Source organism: Petromyzon marinus, chromosome 85 (genome assembly GCF_048934315.1).
Source record: "Petromyzon marinus isolate PM22_M1 ecotype Great Lakes invasive population chromosome 85, UKy_Petmar_22M1.pri1.0, whole genome shotgun sequence".
NCBI lineage: Eukaryota > Metazoa > Chordata > Hyperoartia > Petromyzontiformes > Petromyzontidae > Petromyzon > Petromyzon marinus.
In genome coordinates this window covers 1491093-1509163 of record NC_133750.1, presented here as the reverse complement: position 1 = coordinate 1509163, position 18071 = coordinate 1491093, and the positions used below count along the sequence as shown (strand labels likewise).

The window sequence follows — 18071 nt, the reverse complement described above, 5'->3', positions numbered from 1 at the left end:
GTGAGTCTCTCTAATTCTCTGTGAGTCTCTGTTGGTCTCTGTGTGTCTCTGTGTCTCTTTGTGTCTCTGTGAGTCTCTCTGTATCTCTGTGAGACTCTGTGGGTCTCTGTGAGTGTCTGTGTGTCTCTCTAATTCTCTCTCCCTCCCTCCTCTCAATCTCCCTCCTCTCAATCTCCCTCCCCTCAATCTCCCTCCCCTGCGCCTCTCCCGACCACCTCGAGTATGTGAGTCTCTGTGAGTCTCTGTGAGTCTCTGTGGGTCTCTGTGAGTCTCTGTGGGTCTCTGTGAGTCTCTGTGAGTCTCTGTGGGTCTCTGTGTGTCTCTGTGTCTCTATATGTCTCTGTGAGTCTCTGTGGGTCTCTGTGAGTGTCTGTGGGTCTCTGTGAGTCTCTGTGGGTCTCTGTGAGTCTCTGTGAGTGTCTGTGTGTCTCTCTAATTCTCTGTGTGTCTCTGTGAGTCTCTCTAATCCTCCCTCCCTCCTCTCAATCTCCCTCCCCTCATTCTCCCTCCCCTGCGCCTCTCCCGACCACCTCGAGTATGTAGCTGTAGCTGGCGCCCGATCGGGCCACCGTGGTGCCCAGCTCGGCGTAGCAGAGGGCTCCCAGGGTGGAGAAAATCCCCCCCAGGGCCCAGACGATCAGCGCGAGTCCCCGCGATCCGCCGGCCTGGGCCAGGACTCCCCGCGGGGAAACGAAGACGCCCGAACCCACCACCTGGCCCAGGATGAAGGCGACGCAGTTGAGGAGGGACAGCTCACGACGGAGACGGACGACGCCCACAGAGGCTGTTGTTGTTGGTGTTGCTGTTGTTGTTGCTGTTGTGGTTTCAGCTGCTGTTGCTGTTTCACGTTCATCTGCTACATCACCTTCATCTCCTCCACCACCACCATCACCACCTCCATCACCTGCTCCATCATCTCCAATTCCTCCACCACCACTACCACTACTACCACCACCATCACCATCACCACCACTACCACTACTACCACCACCATCACCTCCACCACCACCACCACCACCATCACCACCACCATCACCTCCATCACCACCACCACTACCACCATCACCACCACCATCACCACCATCACCACCACCTCCATCACCTCCACCACCTGCATCACCACCACCACTACCACCATCACCACCACCTCCACCATCACCACCACCTCCACCACCATCACCACCACCACCACCACCTGCATCACCACCATCACCACCACCTCCACCACCACCACCACCACCTCCACCACCACCACCACCTCCACCACCACCACCACCTCCACCTCCACCACCACCACCATCACCACCATCACCACCACCACCACCACTCTCCATGCTCCCTACGAGGGGATCTTGGCCTTCCCACGCTCGCATCGAAGGCTCTGCGTCCACCATGGCCCCGGCTGTCAGATGCAGACAAGAGGTGACCCAGGTAGCCTGCAGCAGACGGGAGGGGCAAGTGGCGTAAGTGGCGATTAGTAGAGTAGAGGCTCACTCAGTCACTCAGTCAGTCACTCAGTCACTCAGTCAGTCAGTCACTCAGTCAGTTAGTCAGTCACTCAGTCAGTCAGTCACTGAGTCACTCACTCACTCAGTCAGTCACTCAGTCAGTCAATCACTCACTAACTCAGTCAGTCAGTCACTCAGTCAGTCACTCAGTCACTCACTCAGTCACTCACTCACTCAGTCAGTCACTCACTCAGTCAGTTACTCACTCAGTCACTCAGTCACTCACTCAGTCAGTCACTCAGTCAGTTACTCAATAACTCAGTCAGTCAGTCAGTTAGTCACTCAGTCAGTCACTCACTCACTCAGTCAGTCACTCAGTCAGTCAGTCACTCAGTCAGTCAGTCACTCACTCAGTCACTCACTCAGTCACTCACTCAGTCACTCACTTAGTCAGTCACTCACTCAGTCAGTCAGTCACTCACTCACTCAGTCACTCACTCACTTAGTCACTCAGTCAGTCACTCACTCAGTCAGTAACTCACTCAGTCAGTCAGTCACTCACTCAGTCACTCACTGACTCACTCACTCACTCAGTCAGTCAGTCAGTCACTCACTCAGTCAGTCACTCAGTCACTCACCCACTCACCCACCCACTCACTCAGTCATTCACCCACTCACCCACTCAGTCACTCACTCACCCACTCACTCACCAACCCACTCACCCACTCAGTCGCTCGCTCATCCACTCACGCACTCACTCACCCACTCATTCACTCACCCACTCACTCACTCAGTCACTCACTCACCCACTCACTCATCCACCCACTCACCCACTCACTCACTCACCCACTCACTCACTCACCTATTCACCCACCTGTGTGTATGCTTAGACACCTGTGCACTGAAATCCTCTTAGCTGTACAAGCTCACCTTTGTACCCAGCAGATACAGGAATGAGTGAGCGATAACCAACAGCATCGCATCACCACACCAACAAGGTTCAGCACGGTTCATAGCGATGTCTAGGAATCGCTAGAGGCTACCTGGGGGAGCTTTGTCTGTGTCTATCAGCACTTGCCCTACAACCCAGCTAGAGGCTATCTGGTGGAGATTTGTCTGTGTCTGTCAGGACTTGCCCCTACAGCCCTGCTAGAGGGCTACCTGGGGGAGCTTTGTCTGTGTGTGACAGCACTTGCCCCTACAGCCCTGCTAGAGGCTACCTGGGGGAGCTTTGTCTGTGTGACAGCACTTGCCCCTACAGCCCTGCTAGAGGCTACCTGGGGGAGCTTTGTCTGTGTGTGTAGCAGCACTTGCCTCTACAGCCCTGCTAGAGGCTACCTGGGGGAGCTTTGTCTGTGTGTGTAGCAGCACGTGCCCCTACAGCCCTGCTAGAGGGCTACCTGGGGGAGCTTTGTCTGTGTGTGACAGCACTTGCCCCTACAGCCCTGCTAGAGGCTACCTGGGAGAGCTTTGTCTGTGTGTGTGTCACAACACTTGCCCCTACAGCCCTGCTAGAGGCTACCTGGGAGAGCTTTGTCTGTGTCTGTGTCACAGCACTTGCCCCTACAGCCCTGCTAGAGGCTACCTGGGGGAGCTTTGTCTGTGTGTGTAGCAGCACTTGCCCCTACAGCCCTGCTAGAGGCTACCTGGGGTAGCTTTGTCTGTGTCTGTGTGTGACAGCACTTGCCCCTACAACCCTGCGAGAGGCTACCTGGGAGAGCTTTGTCTGTGTCTCAGCACTTGCCCCTACAGCCCTGCGAGAGGCTACCTGGGGGAGCTTTGTCTGTGTCTATCATCACTTGCCCCTACAGCCCTGCTAGAGGCTACCTGGGGGAGCTTTGTCTATGTGTGTAGCAGCACTTGCCCCTACAACCCTGCTAGAAGCTACCTGGGGGAGCTTTGTCTGTGTGTGACAGCACTTGCCCTTACAGCCCTGCTAGAGGCTACCTGGGAGAGCTTTGTCTGTGTGTAGCAGCACTTGCCCCTACAGCCCTGCTAGAGGCTACCTGGGGGAGCTTTGTCTATGTGTGTAGCAGCACTTGCCCCTACAACCCTGCTAGAAGCTACCTGGGGGAGCTTTGTCTGTGTGTGACAGCACTTGCCCTTACAGCCCTGCTAGAGGCTACCTGGGGGAGCTTTGTCTGTGTGACAGCACTTGCCCCTACAGCCCTGCTAGAGGCTACCTGGGTGAGCTTTGTCTGTGTCTGTGTGTGACAGCACTTGCCCCTACAGCCCTGCTAGAGGCTACCTGGGGGAGCTTTGTCTGTGTGTGACAGAACTTGCCCCTATAGCCCTGTTAGAGGCTACCTGGGGGAGCTTTGTCTGTGTGTGACAGCACTTGCCCCTACAGCCCTGTTAGAGGCTACCTGGGGGAGCTTTGTCTGTGTCTGTGTGTGACAGCACTTGCCCCTACAACCCTGCGAGAGGCTACCTGGGAGAGCTTTGTCTGTGTCTCAGCACTTGCCCCTACAGCCCTGCGAGAGGCTACCTAGGGGAGCTTTGTCTGTGTCTATCATCACTTGCCCCTACAGCCCTGTTAGAGGCTACCTGGGGGAGCTTTGTCTGTGTGACAGCACTTGCCCCTACAGCCCTGCTAGAGGCTACCTGGGGGAGCTTTGTCTGTGTGTGACAGCACTTGCCCTTACAGCCCTGCTAGAGGCTACCTGGGGGAGCTTTGTCTGTGTCTATCATCACTTGCCCCTACAGCCCTGCTAGAGGCTACCTGGGGAGCTTTGTCTGTGTGTAGCAGCACTTGCCCCTACAGCCCTGCTAGAGGCTACCTGGGGGAGCTTTGTCTGTGTGTGACAGCACTTGCCCTTACAGCCCTGCTAGAGGCTACCTGGGGGAGCTTTGTCTGTGTGACAGCACTTGCCCCTACAGCCCTGCTAGAGGCTACCTGGGGGAGCTTTGTCTGTGTGTGACAGCACTTGCCCCTACAGCCCTGTTAGAGGCTACCTGGGGGAGCTTTGTCTGTGTCTCAGCACTTGCCCCTACAGCCCTGCTAGAGGCTACCTGGGGCAGCTTTGTCTGTGTGTGACCGCACTTGCCCCTACAGCCCTGCTAGAGGCTACCTGGGGGAGCTTTGTCTGTGTATGACAGCACTTGCCCGTACAGCCCTTCTAGAGGCTACCTGGGGGAGCTTTGTGTGTGTGTAACAGCACTTGCCCCTACAGCCCTGCTAGAGGCTACCTGGGGTAGCTTTGTCTGTGTGTGACAGCACTTGCCCCTACAGCCCTGCGAGACGCTACCTGGGGGAGCTTTGTCTGTCTGTGTAGCAGCACTTGCCCCTACAGCCCTGCTAGAGGCTACCTGGGGGAACTTTGTCTGTGTCTCAGCACTTGCCCCTACAGCCCTGCTAGAGGCTACCTGGGGGAGCTTTGTCTGTGTGTCTCAGCACTTGCCCTTACAGCCCTGCTAGAGGCTACCTGGGGGAGCTTTGTCTGTGTCTATCATCACTTGCCCCTACAGCCCTGCTAGAGGCTACCTGGGGAGCTTTGTCTGTTTGAGTTTGGGTAGGTGAGTGAGTGAGTGGGTGAGTGGGTGAGTGAGTGGGTTAGTGGGTGAGTGAGTGGGTGAGTGGGTGAGTGAGTGGGTGAGTGAGTGGGTGAGTGTCTGAGTGGGTGAGTGGGTGAGTGGGTGAGTGAGTGGGTGGGTGAGTGTCTAAGTGGGTGAGTGAGTGAGAGGGTGAGTGAGTGGGTGAGTGAGTGGGTGAGTGAGTGGGTGAGTGTCTGAGTGGGTGAGTGAGTGTCTAAGTGGGTGTCTGAGTGGGTGAGTGAGTAGGTGGGTGTGTTAATAAATAAGTGGGTGAGTGAGTGATTGAGTGTCTGAGTGGGAGAGTGAGTAGGTGGGTGGGTTTATTAATGAGTGGGTGAGTGGGTTAATGAATGAGTGGGTGGGTGAGTGAGTGAGTGATTGAGTGTCTGAGTGAGTGGGTGGGTTAATGAATGAGTGAGTGTTGTTCTTATCAACGTCAATGTGAGGACATTCGGTTGGGATTAGCTCAGGTGAGCGTGATAATAATCCAGCCTGACACACACAGAGTCCGTGAACTCTGCTGAGTCTCCAGCGGAGAATGGGTGAGTGGGTGGGTGAGTGAGTGGTGAGTGGGTGAATGGGTGAGTGGTGAGTGGGTGAATGGGTGAGTGGGTGGGTGAATGGGTGAGTGGGTGGGTGAGTGAGTGGGTGAGTGAGTGGGTGGGTCAGTGGGTGGGTGAGTGAGTGGGTGGGTGAGTGAGTGAGTGGGTGGGTGAGTGAGTGGTGAGTGGGTGAATGGGTGAGTGGTGAGTGGGTGAATGGGTGAGTGGGTGGGTGAATGGGTGAGTGGGTGGGTGAGTGAGTGGGTGAGTGAGTGGGTGGGTCAGTGGGTGGGTGAGTGAGTGGGTGGGTGAGTGAGTGGGTGGGTGATTGAGTGGGTGAGTGGGTGAGTGGGGGAGTGAGTGGGTGGTTGAGTGGGTGAGTGAGTGGGTGAGTGAGTGGGTGAGTGAGTGGTGAGTGGGTGAGTGGGTGAGTGAGTGGGTGAGTGGGTGAGTGAGTGAGTGGGTGAATGACTGAGTGGGTGAGTGAGTGGGTGATTGACTGAGTGGGTGGGTGGGTTAATGAATGAGTGGGTGGGTGAGTGGGTCAGTGAGTGAGTGGGTGAGTAGGTGATTGGGTGGGTGAGTGAGTGAGTGGGTGAGTGAGTGGGTGGGTGAATGAGTGAGTGGGTGAGTGGGTGAGTGGGGGAGTGAGTGGGTGGTTGAGTGGGTGAGTGGGTGGGTGGGTGAGTGATTGAGTGTCTGAGTGGGTGAATGAGTGGGTGGGTGAGTGAGTGAGTGATTGAGTGAGTGATTGAGTGAGTGGGTGAGTGAGTGTCTGTGTGGGCGAGTGAGTGGGTGAGTGAGTGAGTGGGTGAGTAAGTGATTGAGTGTTTGAGAGGGTGAGTGAGTGGGTGGGGTAATGAATGAGTGGGTGAGTGATTAATTGAGTGTCTGAGTGGTGAGTGAGTGGGTGGGTGGGTTTATTAATGTGGTGAGTGTCTGAGTGGGTGTCTGAGTGGGTGAGTGAGTGGGTGGGTTAATGAATGAGTGGGTGAGTGAGTGATTGAGTGTCTGAGTGGGTGATTGAGTGAGTGGGTGAGTGAGTGATTGTCTGAGTGGGTGATTGAGTGAGTGGGTGAGTGAGTGATTGAGTGTGTGAGTGGGTGAGTGAGTGGGTGGGTGAGTGAGTGTGTGAGTGGGTGAGTGAGTGGGTGGGTGAGTGAGTGGGTGAGTGTGTGAGTGAGTGGATAAGTGTCTAAGTGGGTGTCTGAGTGGGTGAGTGGGTGGGTGGGTTAATGAATGAGTGGGTGAGTGAGTTTCTGAGTGAGTGTCTGAGTGGGTGAGTGAGTGGGTGGGTGGGTTAATGAATGAGTGGGTGAGTGAGTGATTCAGTGTATGAGTGGGTGAGCGAGTGGGTGGGTGGGTTTATTAATGAGTGGGTGAGTGAGTGATTGAGTGTCTGAGTGGGTGAGTGAGTGGGTGAGTGAGTGAGTCAGTGGGTGAGTGGGTGGGTGGGTTAATGAATGAGTGGGTGAGTGAGTGGGTGAGTGAGTGATTGAGTGTCTGAGTGGGTGAGTGGGTGGATTAATGAATGAGTGAGTGAGTGATTGAGTGTCTGAGTGGGTGATTGAGTGAGTGGAGGAGTGAGTGAGTGTCTGAGTGGGTGATTGAGTGAGTGGGTGAATGAGTGATTGAGTTTCTGAGTGGGTGAGTGAGTGGGTGGGTGAGTGGGTGAGTGAGTGATTGAGTGTCTGAGTGGGTGGGTGAGTGAGTGGGTTAATGAATGAGTGGGTAAGTGAGTGATTGAGTGTCTGAGTGGGTGAGTGAGTGGGTGGATGGGTTAATGAATGAGTGGGTGAGTGAGCGATTGAGTGTCTGAGTGAGTGAGTGGGTGGGTTCATGAATGAGTGAGTGAGTGGGTGAGTGAGTGATTGAGTGAGTGAGTAAATGAGTGTCTGAGTGGGTGTCTGAATGGGTGAGTGGGTGGGTTAATAAATGAGTGGGTGAGTGAGTGATTGAGTGTCTGAGTGGGTGAGTGAGTGGATGGGTTTATTAATGAGTGAGTGAGTGATTGAATGTCTGAGTGGGTGATTGAGTGAGTGGGTGAGTGAGTGATTGAGTGGGTGAGTGAGTGTCTAAGTGGGTGTCTGAGTGGGTGGGTGGGTTAATGAATAAGTGGGTGGGTGAGTTTGTGAGTGAGTGTCTGAGTGGGTGAATGGTTGGGTGGGTTAATGAATGAGTGGGTGGGTGAGTGAGTGATTGAGTGTCTGAGTGGGTGATTGAGTGGGTGAGTGAGTGAGTGGGTGAGTGAGTGAGTGGGTGAGTGAGTGAGTGGGTGAGTGAGTGAGTGAGTGGGTGAGTGAGTGAGTGAGTGGGTGAGTGAGTGAGTGGGTGAGTGAGTGGGTGAGTGAGTGGGTGGGTGGGTGAGTGAGTGATTGAGTGTCTGAGTGGGTGGGTTGGTTAATGAATGAGTGAGTGTTGTTCTTATCAACGTCAATGTGAGGACATTCGGTTGGGATTAGCTCAGGTGAGCGTGATAATAATCCAGCCTGACACACACAGAGTCCGTGAACTCTGCTGAGTCTCCAGCGGAGAATGGGTGAGTGGGTGGGTGAGTGAGTGGTGAGTGAGTGGGTGAGTGAGTGGTGAGTGGGTGGGTGGGTGAGTGAGTGGTGAGTGGGTGAGTTGGTGGGTGAGTGAGTGGGTGGGTGGGTGGGTGAGTGGGTGAGTGAGTGGGTGAGTGAGTGGGTGGGTGAGTGAGTGGGTGGGTGATTGAGTGAGTGGGTGGGTGGGTGAATGAGTAATTGAGTGAGTGGCTGAGTGAGTGGGTTAATGGGTGAGTGAGTGGGTGGGTAAGTGGGTGAGTGAGTGAGTAAATGATTGAGTGAGTGGGTGAGTGAGTGTCTGAATGGGTGAGTGAGAGGGTGAGTGAGTGAGTGGTTGAGTGAGTGGGTGGGTAAGTGTCTAAGTGAGTGTCTGAGAGGGTGCGTGAATGAGTGGGTGGGTGAGTTAGTGGGTGGGTTAATGAATGAGTGGGTGAGTGAGTGATTGAGTGTCTGAGTGGGTGAGTGAGTTTGTGGGTGGGTTTATTAATGAGTGGGTGAGTGGGTGTCTGAGTGGGTGGGTGGGTTAATGAATGAGTGGGTGAGTGGGTAAGTGAGTGTCTGAGTGAGTGTAAGGGTTTATTAATGAGTGGGTGAGTGCGTGATTGAGTGAGTGTTTGAGTGGGTGAGTGAGTGAGTGGGTTTATTAATGAGTGGGTGAGTGAGTATCTGAGTGGGTAGGTGGGTTAATGAATGAGTGGTTGAGTGGGTGATTGAGTGTCTGAGTGGGTGGATGGGTTACTGAATGAGTGGGTGAGTGAGTGATTGAGTGTCTGAGTGGGTGAATGGGTTAATGAATGAGTGGGTGAGTGAGTGATTGAGTGTCTGCGTGGGTGGATGGGTTAATGAATGAGTGGGTGAGTGAGTGATTGAGTGTCTGAGTGGGTGAGTGAGTTTGTGGGTGGGTTTATTAATGAGTGGGTGAGTGAGTGTCTGATTGGGTGGGTGGGTTAATGAATGATTGAGTGTTGTTCTTATCAACGTCTTTATGAGTACATTCCGGTTGAGATTAGCTCAGGTGAGCGTCTCCAGGCGGAGAGATCCTCGCTGATTCTCACCAGGGGAGAGATCCTCGCTGAGTCTCAGGCGGAGAGATCCTCGCTGAGATCCTCGCTGAGATCCTTGCTGAGTCTCAAGCGGAGAGATCTTTGCTGAGATCCTCGCTGAGTCTCAGGCGGAGAGATCCTCGCTGAGATCGTCGCTGAGATCCTCACTGAGATCCTCGCTGAGACTCAGGTGGAGAGATCCTCGCTGAGATCCTCGCTGAGATCCTCGCTGAGTCTCACGTGGAGAGATCCTCGCTGGGATCCTCGCTGAGATCCTCGCTGAGATCCTCGCTGAGTCTCAGGCGGAGAGATCCTCACTGAGATCCTCGCTGAGATCCTCGCTGAGTCTCAGGCGGAGAGATCCTCGCTGAGATCCTCGCTGAGATCCTCGCTGAGTCTCACGTGGAGAGATCCTCGCTGGGATCCTCGCTGAGATCCTCGCTGAGATCCTCGCTGAGTCTCAGGCGGAGAGATCCTCACTGAGATCCTCGCTGAGATCCTCGCTGAGATCCTCGCTGAGATCCTCGCTGAGATCGTCGCTGAGTCTCAGGCGGAGAGATCCTCGCTGAGATCCTCGCTGAGATCCTCACTGAGATCCTCGCTCAGTCTCAGGCGGAGAGATCCTCGCTGAGATCCTTGCTGAGATCGTCGCTGAGATCCTCGCTGAGATCCTCGCTGAGTCTCAGGTGGAGAGATCCTTGCTGAGACTCAGGTGGAGAGATCCTCGCTGAGACTCAGGTGGAGAGATCCTCGCTGAGATTCTCGCTGAGTCTCAGGCGGAGAGATCCTCGCTGAGATCCTCGCTGAGATCCTCGCTGAGATCCTCGCTGAGTCTCAGGCGGAGAGATCCTCGCTGAGATCCTCGCTGAGATCCTCGCTGAGATCCTCGCTGAGTCTCAGGTGGAGAGATCCTCGCTGAGATCCTCGCTGAGATCCTCACTGAGATCCTCGCTGAGTCTCAGGTGGAGAGATCCTCGCTGAGATCCTCGCTGAGATCCTCGCTGAGATCCTCGCTGAGTCTCAGGTGGAGAGATCCTCGCTGAGATCCTCGCTGAGACTCAGGTGGAGAGATCCTCGCTGAGATCCTCGCTGAGTCTCAGGTGGAGAGATCCTCGCTGAGATCCTCGCTGGGATCCTCGCTGGGTCTCAGGTGGAGAGATCCTCGCTGAGATCCTCGCTGAGATCCTCACTGAGATCCTCGCTGAGATCCTCGCTGAGACTCAGGTGGAGAGATCCTCGCTGAGATCCTCGCTGAGATCCTCGCTGAGATCCTCGCTGAGACTCAGGTGGAGAGATCCTCGCTGAGATCCTCGCTGAGACTCAGGTGGAGAGATCCTCGCTGAGATCCTCGCTGAGACTCAGGTGGAGAGATCCTCACTGAGATCCTCGCTGAGATCCTCGCTGAGATCCTCGCTGAGACTCAAGCGGAGAGATCCTCGCTGAGTCTCAGGTGGTGACTTTACCCAAAGAACCAAGAATAATAATTTTATTGTTTTACAATAATTTTATTGTTTTATATTTTTATTATTTTATTGTTTTATATTTTTATTATTTTATTGTTTCCCTTCTACGCGGTGGTGGTGACTTTACCCAAAGAACCAAGAATAATAATTTAATTAAATAAACAAAACTAATGACTTCACTAACACTCATTAAACATGGGGCCACTATTTAAAACATTATTAATAATTGTAGTAGAATACAGAGAATGGATTAGAATGTCACGCGTTTCTGTCATTCGAGTAACGTTATTCTGTGTTGAGGGGCATTTAAGATTCAGATGGTCAGCTTAATCAGTGAGAATAATCACAAAACCCCGCTATCCTAAATTTCGATTTAAAGCTTTCGTGACTGCAATGATTCATCTTCTTTGGTTCTTTCGGTAAACTCACCACGTAGAATGATAATAAAATAATAATAAATTGATAAAATAAAATAACACGATAATAATATTCTCACGACGTTTCGGCCACAACACAAGCGGCCTTCATCAGGTGAAGGGGGCGAGACTGTCTGGTAGGACAGCGCTGGAGTGAGAGAGCCACGTTCAGATACGGCCCGCTATCCTAGCCTGCTACTGTTTGTATGTACGTGAATCTGTACCGCTGTGTGTGTTGTTTCATGTGGATATGTACACGTGTGAATGTGTGTACAGGTATGTACTATCGTTTGTTCGCACATTTGTTGGTATAGTAGAACGCAATCCTACTGGTCACAGCACCCATCACGTAGTGTAACAGCTTTAAATAGAGTTTAACACGTAGTAGTAAGGCTTTCGCGACCAATATTATTCATAATAAAGGTTTTTTTTGGGTTAGATTAGATCGCGTTTATTTATAAATGTGTCGTAACCCTCCACCACCCGACACGGCCAATCAGCAAAAAAAATGTGTCACGTTGACAAAAGACGAAAATAGTTCACTACTTCAGTAGTAATTCACTACTAAGTAGTAATTCACTACTAAGTAGTAATTCACTAATTAAGTAGTAATTCACTACTAAGTAGTAATTCACTACTAAGTAGTAAAGCCAAATAATTCACTAAGTAGTAATTCACTACTAAGTAGTAATTCAATACGAAGTAGTAATTCACTACTAAGGAGTAATTCACTACTAAGTAGTAAAGACAAATAATTCACTACTTAAGTAGTAATTCACTACTTAAGTAGTAATTCACTACTAAGTAGTAATTCACTACCAAGTAGTAATTTACTACTAAGTAGTAAAGACAAATAATTAACTACTAAGTAGTTATTCACTACTAAGTAGTAATTCACTACTAAGTAGTAATTCACTACTAAGTAGTAAAGACAAATAATTCACTACTAAGTAGTAATTCACTACTAAGTAGTAATTCACTACTAAGTAGTAAAGTCAAATAATTCACTACTAAGTAGTAATTCACTACTACTAAGTAGTAATTCACTACTAAGTAGTAATTCACTACTAAGTAGTAATTCACTACTAAGTAGTATAGACAAATAATTCACTACTAAGTAGTAATTCACTACTAAGTAGTAATTTACTACTAAGTAGTAATTCACTACTAAGTAGTGTAGACAAATAATTCACTACTAAGTAGTAATTCACTACTAAGTAGTAATTCACTACTAAGTAGTAATTCACTACTAAGTAGTAATGACAAATAATTCACTACTAAGTAGTAATTCACTACTAAGTAGTAATTCACTACTTAGGTAGTAATTCACTACTAAGTAGTAATTCACTACTAAGTAGTAATTCACTACTAAGTAGTAAAGACAAATAATTCACTACTTGAGTAGTAATTCACTACTAAGTAGCAATTCACTACTAAGTAGTAATTCACTACTAAGTAGTAAAGACAAATAATTCACTACTAAGTAGTAATTCACTATTAAATAGTAATTCACTACTAAGTAGTAATTCACTACTAAGTAGTAAAGACAAATAATTCACTAGTAAGTAGTAATTCACTACTAAGTAGTAATTCACTACTAAGTAGTAATTCACTACTAAGTAGTAATTTACTACTAAGTAGTAATTCACTACTAAGTAGTGTAGACAAATAATTCACTACTAAGTAGAAATTCACTTGTTAAGTAGTAATTCACTACTAAGTAGTAAAGACAAATAATTCACTAAGTAGTAATTCACTACTAAGTAGTAATTCACTACTAAGTAGTAAAGTCAAATAATACACTACTAAGTAGTAATTCACTACTAAGTAGTAATTCACTACTAAGTAGTAATTCACTACTAAGTAGTATAGACAAATAATTCACTACTAAGTAGTAATTCACTACTAAGTAGTAATTTACTACTAAGTAGTAATTCACTTGTTAAGTAGTAATTCACTACTAAGTAGTAATTCACTACTAAGTAGTAATTCACTACTAAGTAGTAAAGACAAATAATTCACTACTAAGTAGTAATTCACTACTAAGTAGTAAAGACAAATAATTCACCACTAAGTAGTAATTCACTACTTAAGTAGTAATTCACTACTAAGTAGTAAAGACAAATAATTCACTACTAAGTAGTAATTCACTACTAAGTAGTAATTCACTACTAAGTAGTGAAGTCAAATAATTCACTACTAAGTAGTAATTCACTACTAAGTAGTAATTCACTACTAAGTAGTAATTCACTACTAAGTAGTATAGACAAATAATTCACTACTAAGTAGCAATTCACTACTAAGTAGTAATTCACTACTAAGTAGTAATTCACTTGTTAAGTAGTAATTCACTACTAAGTAGTAATTCACTACTAAGTAGTAAAGACAAATAATTCACTACTAAGTAGTAATTCACTACTAAGTAGTAAAGACAAATAATTCACTACTAAGTAGTAATTCACTAATAAGTAGTAAAGACAAATAATTCACTACTAAGTAGCAATTCACTACTTAAGTAGTAATTCACTACTAAGTAGTAATCCACTACTAAGTAGTAATTCACTACTAGGTAGTAAAGACAAATAATTCACCACTAAGTAGTAATTCACTACTTAAGTAGTAATTCACTACTAAGTAGTAATTCACTACTAAGTAGTAATTCACTACTAAGTAGTAATTCACTACTAAGTAGTAATGACAAATAATTCACTACTAAGTAGTAATTCACTACTAAGTAGTAATTCACTACTAAGTATGTAAAAACAAATAATTCACTACTAAGTAGTAATTCACTACTAAGTAGTAATTCACTACTAAGTAGTAATTCACTACTTAAGTAGTAATTCACTACTAAGTAGTAATTCACTACTAAGTAGTAATTCACTACTAAGTAGTATAGACAAATAATTCACTACTAAGTAGTAATTCACTACTAAGTAGTAATTCACTACTAAGTAGTAAAGACAAATAATTCACTGCTAAGTAGTAATTCACTACTAAGTAGTAATTCACTACTAAGTAGTAATTCACTACTAAGTAGTAAAGACAAATAATTCACTACTAAGTAGTAATTCACTACTTAAGTAGTAATTCACTACTTAAGTAGTAATTCACTACTAAGTAGTAATTCACTACTTAAGTAGTAATTCACTACTAAGTGGTAATTCACTACAAAGTAGTAATTCACTACTAAGTAGCAAAGACAAATAATTCACTACTAAGTAGTAATTCACTACTAAGTAGTAATTCACTACTTAAGTAGTAATTCACTACTAAGTAGTAATGACAAATAATTCACTACTAAGTAGTAATTCACTACTAAGTAGTAAAGACAAATAATTCACTACTAAGTAGTAATTCACTACCAAGTAGTAATTCACTACTTTAGTAGTAATTCACTACTAAGTAGTAATGACAAATAATTCACTACTAAGTAGTAATTCACTACTAAGTAGTAAAGACAAATAATTCACTACTAAGTAGTAATTCACTACTAAGTAGTAATTCACTACTAAGTAGTAATTCACTACTAAGTAGTAAAGACAAATAATTCACTACTAAGTAGTAATTCACTACTAAGTAGTAATTCACTACTTAAGTAGTAATTCACTACTAAGTAGTAATTCACTACTAAGTAGTAATTCACTACTAAGTAGTAAAGACAAATAATTCACTACTAAGTAGTAATTCACTACTAAGTAGTAATTCACTACTAAGTAGTAATGACAAATAATTCACTACTAAGTAGTAATTCACTACTAAGTAGTAATTCACTACTAAGTAGCAATTCACTACTAAGTAGTAAAGACCAATAATTCACTACTAAGTAGTAATTCACTACTAAGTAGTAATGACAAATAATTCACTACTAAGTAGTACTTCACTACTAAGTAGTAATTCACTACTTAAGTAGTAATTCACTACTAAGTAGTAATTCACTACTAAGTAGTAATTCACTACTAAGTAGTAAAGACAAATAATTCACTACTAAGTAGTCATTCTCTACTACTAAGTAGTAATTCACTACTAAGAAGTAATTCACTACTAAGAAGTAATTCACTACTAAGTAGTAAAGACAAGTAATTCATTGCTAAGTAGTAATTCACTACTAAGTAGTAATTCACTACTAAGTAGTAATTCACTACTTAAGTAGTAATTCACTACTAAGTAGTAATTCACAACTTAAGTAGTAATTCACTACTAAGTAGTAATTCACTACTAAGTAGTAAAGACAAATAATTCACTACTACGTAGTAATTCACTACTAAGTGGTAATTCACTACTAAGTAGTAATTCACTACTAAGTAGTAATTCACTACTAGGTAGTAAAGACAAATAAGTCACTACTAAGTAGTAATTCACTACTAAGTAGTAATTCACTACTAAGTAGTAAAGACAAATAATTCACTACAAAGTAGTAATTCACTACTAAGTAGTAATTCACTACTAAGTAGTAATTCACTACTAAGTAGTAAGGACAAATAATTCACTACTAAGTAGTAATTCACTACTAAATAATAATTCACTACTAAGTAGTAATTCACTACTAAGTAGTAAAGACAAATAATTCACTTCTTAAGTAGTAATTCACTACTTACTAGTAATTCACTACTAAGTAGTAATTCACTACTAAGTAGTAATTCGCTACTAAGTAGTAATTCACTACTAAGTAGTAAAGACAAATAATTCACTTCTTAAGTAGTAATTCACTACTTACTAGTAATTCACTACTAGGTAGTAATTCACTACTAAGTAGTAATTCACTACTAAGTAGTAAAGACAAATAATTCACTACTAAGTAGTCATTCTCTACTACTAAGTAGTAATTCACTACTAAGAAGTAATTCACTACTAAGTAGTAAAGACAAGTAATTCATTGCTAAGTAGTAATTCACTACTAAGTAGTAATTCACTACTAAGTAGTAATTCACTACTTAAGTAGTAATTCACTACTAAGTAGTAATTCACTACTAAGTAGTAAAGACAAATAATTCACTACTAAGTAGTAATTCACTACTAGGTAGTAAAGACAAATAATTCACTACTAAGTAGTAATTCACCACTAAGTAGCAATTCACTACTAAGTAGTAATTCACTACTAAGTAGTAAAGACAAATAATTCACTAGTAAGTAGTAATTAACTACTAAGTAGTAATTCACTACTAAGTAGTAATTCACTACTAAGTAGTAATTCACTACTAAGTAGTAAAGACAAATAATTCACTACTAAGTAGTAATTCACTACTAAGTAGTAATTCACTACTAAGTAGTAAAGACAAATAATTCACTACAAAGTAGTAATTCACTACTAAGTAGTAATTCACTACTAAGTAGTAAAGACAAATAATTCACTACTAAGTAGTAATTCACTACTAAATAATAATTCACTACTAAGTAGTAATTCACTACTAAGTAGTAAAGACAAATAATTCACTTCTTAAGTAGTAATTCACTACTTACTAGTAATTCACTACTAGGTAGTAATTCACTACTAAGTAGTAATTCACTACTAAGTAGTAATTCACTACTAAGTAGTAAAGACAAATAATTCACTACTAAGTAGTAATTCACTACTAAGTAGTAATTCACTACTAAGTAGTAATTCACTACTAAGTAGTAATGACAAATAATTCACTACTAAGTAGTAATTCACTACTAAGTAGTAATTCACTACTAAGTAGTAATTCACTACTTAGGTAGTAATTCACTACTAAGTAGTAATTCACTACTAAGTAGTAATTCACTACTAAGTAGTAAAGACAAATAATTCACTACTAAGTAGTAATTCAATACGAAGTAGTAATTCACTACTAAGGAGTAATTCACTACTAAGTAGTAAAGACAAATAATTCACTACTTAAGTAGTAATTCACTACTTAAGTAGTAATTCACTACTAAGTAGTAATTCACTACTAAGTAGTAAAGACAAATACTTCACTACTAAGTAGTAATTCACTACTAAGTAGTAATTCACTACTAAGTAGTAATTCACTACTAAGTAGTAAAGACAAATAATTCACTACTAAGTAGTAATTCACTACTAAGTGGTAATGCACTACTAAGTAGTAATTCACTACTAAGTAGTAATTCACTACTAAGTAGTAATTCACTACTAAGTAGTAATTCACTACTAAGTAGTAATTCACTACCAAGTAGTAATTGACTACTAAGTAGTAAAGACAAATAATTCACTACTAAGTAGTAATTCACTACTAAGTAGTAAAGACAAATAATTCACTACTAAGTAGTAATTCACTACTAAGTAGTAAAGACAAATAATTCACTACTTAAGTAGTAATTCACTACTTAAGTAGTAATTCACTACTAAGTAGTAATTCACTACTAAGTAGTAAAGACAAATAATTCACTACTAAGTAGTAATTCACTACTAAGTAGTAATTCACTACTAAGTAGTAAAGACAAATAATTCACTACTAAGTAGTAATTCACTACTAAGTAGTAATTCACTACTAAGTAGTAAAGACAAATAATTCACTACTAAGTAGTAATTCACTACTAAGTGGTAATTCACTACTAAGTAGTAATTCACTACTAAGTAGTAATTCACCACTAAGTAGTAAAGTCAAATAATTCACTACTAAGTAGTAATTCACTACTAAGTAGTAATTCACTACTAAGTAGTAATTCACTACTAAGTAGTAAAGACAAATAATTCACTACTAAGTAGTAATTCACTACTAAATAATAATTCACTACTAAGTAGTAATTCACTACTAAGTAGTAAAGACAAATAATTCACTTCTTAAGTAGTAATTCACTACTTACTAGTAATTCACTACTAAGTAGTAATTCACTACTAAGTAGTAATTCGCTACTAAGTAGTAATTCACTACTAAGTAGTAAAGACAAATAATTCACTTCTTAAGTAGTAATTCACTACTTACTAGTAATTCACTACTAGGTAGTAATTCACTACTAAGTAGTAATTCACTACTAAGTAGTAATTCACTACTAAGTAGTGAAGACAAATAATTCACTACTAAGTAGTAATTCACTACTAAGTAGTAATTCACTACTAAGTAGTAATTCACTACTAAGTAGTAATGACAAATAATTCA

The 18071-nt window shown here is 43.9% G+C and overlaps 1 protein-coding gene and 1 long non-coding RNA gene across 2 annotated transcripts in view; one reads left to right on the top strand and one right to left on the bottom strand.

Moving 5' to 3' along the window:
- LOC116938362 (Y+L amino acid transporter 2-like) overlaps positions 1-916 on the bottom strand; it is a 38200-nt gene extending 37284 nt beyond the window's left edge. Inside the window, exons 1-2 of the mRNA XM_076057940.1 lie at positions 866-916; positions 531-713 (exon numbers count right to left, since the gene is read on the bottom strand). Coding sequence (XP_075914055.1) covers positions 531-713; positions 866-916 — 234 coding nt within the window. The remainder of the gene's footprint in view (positions 1-530; positions 714-865) is intronic.
- The window catches only part of LOC142907912 (uncharacterized), a 217534-nt gene that overhangs the window by 157979 nt on the left and 41484 nt on the right, over positions 1-18071 (top strand). The gene's annotated exons all lie outside the window — the stretch shown is intronic.